Source organism: Saccostrea cucullata, unplaced genomic scaffold, assembly GCF_032062105.1.
Source record: "Saccostrea cucullata isolate Sc308-1 unplaced genomic scaffold, CSIRO_AGI_Scuc_v1 ctg13956, whole genome shotgun sequence".
NCBI lineage: Eukaryota > Metazoa > Mollusca > Bivalvia > Ostreida > Ostreidae > Saccostrea > Saccostrea cuccullata.
Genome location: NW_026920373.1, coordinates 3,207 through 9,159, shown reverse-complemented (window position 1 = coordinate 9,159; position 5,953 = coordinate 3,207). Strand labels below are relative to the sequence as shown.

Here is a 5,953-nt window from a genome sequence, read left to right as displayed (position 1 = left end):
TGCATAAATTGTCAAACAAGAATCAAAGACTGACTAGATGGAGTTTGTTGTTACAAGAATACAACATAACAATTAAGCATATCAAAGGCAAAGACAATGTTATTGCAGATGCCTTGTCAAGAGTATCGTAAACATACTAGATTTTGTATTAATGTACATATGTTTTACAATTTAAGTTTTTCATTGACATTCAAACTTTTTAAGGGGGAGGTGTTGTGAGGTGTGTTGTATTTGTATTGTTTCATCATGTCTATTATTAGTAACATTAAGTTTCTTGAACATTCCAGAGTGGTCAACATGTTCGGTCATTGTTTCTAGAACATTCCTGAACTTTGTGTATGTCCAGAACTTTCCAGTAATATCATGTACTTACAACTTCTAGAATATTCTAGATTTCTAATACTGTATAAATACCCTGTCAATTCGATGCATAGATATACTTTGGTCGTACAAGCATCATTGAGGTATTACTGGGACATATTTTCACTGGGACATTGTGTGCAGTAACGGACACTCTGATGTATGTATTTTTAGATTCTTGCTAAGTTTGTACTTTATGTTTCATATACTTATAATATATTACTGTAAATAAATTATTGTTAAGTTTAAATTGTGTTATTGATCTTTGCTGGCATTTAGGGTTATTCTGACCCATAACAATACTCACATACTCAAAAAGTATTTTTATCTTCTTAACCAAGGATATGAAAACATCTTGCATGACCTATAGCCTCTGTCAAAAGGGGAACGAATATATCTGGTAAATATTTCGTAAGAGCCCCTTTGTTTGGATAATTAACCGAAATTTAGAAAAAATGATAGAATGCGAGGGACGAACTGCTCTCTATCATGCTATAAGACGAGCCAAGTAATTAACTTCATCATGACTGTGTTAATGAATGTAAGTCCACTACAGTAACGAGTTTGATTTAAATATCATATGCCTCTCCTATGTTATACAATACAATGCGCAGCTAGTTCATCATTCACCAATCAAATTATCCATTGTTTATACAATCGTAGTATTTAAATGGTATCCAAATCATTTCTGTCATTCTTTTATTCTGTATGCAAAAGGGTAAGTTCAAATCGAAATATTGTTGATGTCTTTATTACAAAACTATCTATGTTTACAAAGTGTGTTAAATTTGTTTCATAATACTGTCTCTAGCGTGAATATTGCTTTATGCTATTTAAATGAATCCTTTTTCTAGGTAGCATATTTAGAACATCTTGCAATAATTTCCAAAATATCTTCACAAATGTTTTAAATTTGATATTCTATAGAAACCTTCTTAGAAAAATCGTATTGATAAAAACAATTTATAAAGATATGCCTGAATAACATTTGACTTAAACTTAAAAGTTTTTCAAACATTTTTTTTTCTCGTACGATTCTTCTGCTTTCTAAACAACAATTATCACGTGACTTTGAGAAGCCACGCTGATTGGTTGTTGATTTACACAATAAATTAGATACTTATTATTTCACTACATCACAAAAATGATAGTATTAATCGTAAATAAAAGTACTGGATTCAATTTATTAGAGCGGGTAGGAAAACTTATAAAAGGACATTTCATGAATGCACTAGTATGTGCATTCTGAAGTGATTGGGGGGAGGGACCCTTATTAACTGAATGTTTTCAAAACGTTGTGTACCACCTTGTTTCTGTCCTAATTGTTATTAGTGACTTATTAATGACTTAATCGTAATGATAAGGAGACGAATTAAACAAAATTGGAGTACACTGGTCTAAAAATAAATATTTCAAAACAGCTTTCTATTAAGTGCAGGAAGAACATGTATGATCGTTTTGAAGTTTCAGTAAATATTTTAATTTTAGTTTTATTATTATTTTTCTCAGACAATAGGAAAAGAATAAGTATGACGAGTAATTCAATTCACCCAGAGTCTGTTGTGACAAAATTTTATCGATGTGACGAAACCAAATCTTTGGATTCAAGTATATCTCAGCAATCAATTCGTAGCATTCATGAAGTTCTTTTCCAGAAAAGAAGCAGTTATTCCTCTTCCAGAGGAATTGCCAATCACTGGAAAATGATAATGATTATTTTGATACCTGTATTATCTCTTATTTCCCTCGCCACAAACAGTCTCTTAGAAGCGGCAAAAGTTAAAAGGGCCTCACTGGAGTCCATTCATGACGTCAAAGTTGCTCATTTGTATGCAAACTTGATCCAAATGTTACAAAGAGAAAGGGGAATCTCCTCGAACTTTTTAAGCACTTATGGAGATAAGAACCCCTTGTATGATACGATGATGACAGCAAGGAAGAACACAGATCAAGCCTTTAACAAAATACCTCCGAATCATGATGCAATTTACATGAATGGGATCCTCCACACCATTTTAGAAGTACATGAAAATATTAATTTATCCCGAAGGAAAATTGAAAATGGGTCAGATTCTCTTGAAGATCATCTCAGTTTCTACACCGAGATTAACAATGGATTAATGAGCGTCATGTTTGATGATATTTACCTTTCAGAGGAGAAGAACTGTGTTTTGGACATTGTGGCATTTACATCACTTGTAAGATGGACAGATATCATTGGCCTTTTGCGTGCTAGAATAGCATCCCAATACGCAACATGTGATTTCACTTCAGAATCATTGCAGAATTACATGCTGCTGAGTGGCGAAGCAATGGGTTATAAAAATATTTTTACGCATTACAGTCTAGAAATTGAAACTGCATTCTCAATGGAAAATCAAAGCACAGAAAAATATCTCGAGAATGTCAGGAGATTTGCTTGGTCTAAATCATTTCTGAACTCGTGTAAAACAAAATCGAAGGCAGAACGCTTATCATTAAGTGTAACATATTTTCAAAACATGACAAAATTGATCGATTTCGCTTTTGAGACCCAGCAATTGCAGTCCAAGGTCTTGACAAGAAAACTCTTTGAAATAAGAAAAGATGCCGAGTTCCATTTCAACGTCTATCTCACTGTCCTGGTCATTATAACCTTCGTTAGCATCATTTTAACAGTATGGTATATACTATGTATCGAGAACATGACGTTTAAGATTGCCAATAATGCTATTATAATCAGGGCTAAGTCACAAGAGTTGGCTGAAGAAAAAATGGTAACAGAAAGACTCCAATATCAAATGTTACCAACAAAAATTGCCACAGCCTTAAAAGAAGCACGGACTATCATATCTGAAAACTTTGAAGACGTGACCATTTTCATCAGCGACATAGTGAATTTTACAGAGCTTGGAACTAGAAGTTCAGCTAGAGAGATATTTGATCTACTTAACACTTTATACGGGTAAGTCTATGTACGATTGGTCACAATTCTAGTGGACATGCTGTCTTTCTCTGTTAAGACATTCGAAGACGTTAACTTACATTAACTGATAAAATATCTACATAACGCATATGCTTTATTGATACAGTAACTGTCACTTACTGGGGCACATTTCTAACTTTACAACATATACATGCATTGTTTAAATTTATCTACTATTTATTTACACATGTATACATACTCTAGGTTTTTACTTTTGTTACTTAATTTGATGTAAATCTTAATCTTTTTATTTTCTAATAGGTTATTTGACAACATGACTAAGACATACGAGGTTCTAAAAATAGAAACCATGGGAGACTCTTACATGGTAGCGAGTGGAGTACCTGATCGAATTGGCAAAGCGCATGCGTCCAAAATTTGCTCTTTTGCACTTGCCATTCACAACGTTATGAAAGGATTCTATGTTCCGAAAACATTTAAAAGTCGTGAATCAATTCAAATTCGCGTTGGAATTCATTCAGGTATGATATTCATTGTTAAATATAATTTGTTAGCTCACTCTCTTTTTCTATAAGTACGAAAACAGTCTTGAACTTTCTTTTTGCGACCAATCGACACGGATGCTTTCTTCTAATAAAAGCTGACCCCACTCTGGAACACCGGAGGTCCATGTTTTATGCCCTGCTCACAGAATTGTACCTTTGTACCCGCTATATTTCTTGCGATTGGATGTCTTCAAAAATTTTCTATTGATTGTTTTCGATTCAAAAAATAAAAGCAAAAAAATATATATATATATAAAAACAAACAAACAAAAAAAAAAATACAAAAAAAAAAAAAAAAAAAAAAAAAAAAGCAAAACCAAAAACCAAACTTTCCGTAATTGTTCTAGATTTTAAAGTTCTTTCTAATGCTTGTATAGACAAAAATCTGGACGCTCAGCAGTAACCTCTGACAAAATAAACTTGATTTTAATTTTTTTTTTCGAAACATACATAAATATGTATACATGTATATGCATAAAATTTTATTTTCTCACAGGTCCCTGTATAGGCGGAGTGCTAGGCCTGAAAGTGCCCAGATATTGTTTGTTTGGACAAACAGTAAACACAGCAATAACACTTAAATCTAAAGGAAGAGGTTTGTGACAACGTGTCATCACATTTGTAATTTTTTTCAATTTTTATTATGTTGAAAAAAAGAAACTCAGTTTAGAACAGTTTTTCTTTATGAAAATGGCAAGTTGGTCGGAGTGAATACTCAATGCACACTGTCAATTACACTCAGTTGTTCTATGTTTTTTCTTCATTATTTATTCACAGGAGGAAAAATCCATTTAAGCGACAGTACGTACCAATTTATTAAAGATTCCGGATATTTTACTGTTTTTGAAAGAGGGTTCGCAACAACCAAGGTAAAGATAAAAATTTCTTTAAAGTTTCATTGGAATATACTTAGTATGGATACATTTTTATACGTAAACATCTTCCTGTCATATTCCAATGAAATATGCTGTTTCTAAAGTAAAAAGTGAAGAATTAAGTTTGAAAACGTAAATGTGTTTAAAAATTGAGAATCAAATATTGTATATTAAAATCAAGGAGGGAGCCTTTTATAGTATACATGTATAGTCATGTATTTGCTTATATGTATTACATATCAAGATGTAAGAAATTTAAAAATTCATATTTGTCTTTTCTTATTGTTATAATTGTACAATTCTGAGAAGAAATTGAAAAAAAATTGAAATCAAACAGGTTCCATATTCTACGGAAATGTGAAAATATACCCTCTTAGAATTATATTACATAGCAATGAATTTATTTTTTTAAACAATCAAAGACTTAAAGGAAATGTCCAAAGTGACTGATATTAATCATTTCTGGAATAATTTCAAAATATATCAACAAATAAGATTTCCCTTTAAAATTCAAATTTATTAGCTTTTGAAACTTTTCAATCCTTTCTCTCTTACTAATCAGCGAAACTCTTCGACTTTGTATCAGTTTATACATTTCAATGACTACTTCACGAGATGTGAAATAAGAAAAAAAATTATTATTGAAAATAAAATAGGCAAAATCATATTTAAATAGATATTTATTTCAGGGAAATGGAACTATCAAGACTTACTGGCTGGAATCAGCATCAGAGATGTGAAGGGCTGTACATATTATGAATACTGGATCAATTGTTATCCTTCCTTTCTTCTTTTTTAATTTTCATATATATCTGCAAGTGTAAATATATTTTTTATTAACTTGTTATAGTTAAATGACAACTCCATGTAGTGTTAATAATAAGACCTGGTACTGTTTGTGCATGCCAATTTGTTATACTCGAAGTATACTGATTCGATCTCCTCGTATCGGACTCTCACAACGACAAAACATCTATATCTTATATATAGACAAACCTTGGTTTGATGATGTAGAATCATGGGTCAAAATACATCATCAAAACAACTTGTATGATAAAAAAAAATAACTGTACACAATGGGACCAGGTCAGACCAAATAATTAGATACATGCATGGCAACTTCAAAGGTATAATCTGAAAGCTGCATGGATTCCAAAAAAAAAAAATAAATAAATAAAAACAAAAATAAATGAAATATTTAGAAATGTATCAACCGTTCAAAGCAGTCGATATACATGTGCTTCATA

At 31.4% G+C, this 5,953-nt stretch overlaps 1 protein-coding gene across 1 annotated transcript; it reads left to right on the top strand.

Annotated features, from left to right (window-relative positions):
* The first annotated feature begins 1,889 nt into the window (after positions 1–1,889).
* Positions 1,890–5,517, top strand: LOC134247731 (uncharacterized). Its single transcript, XM_062730093.1, has 5 exons — positions 1,890–3,304; positions 3,587–3,807; positions 4,328–4,426; positions 4,609–4,700; positions 5,396–5,517. Exons 1-5 carry the CDS (start codon positions 1,890–1,892, stop codon positions 5,444–5,446), a joined length of 1,878 nt encoding a protein of 625 aa, XP_062586077.1. The 3' UTR covers positions 5,447–5,517.
* Positions 5,518–5,953: the final 436 nt, after the last annotated feature.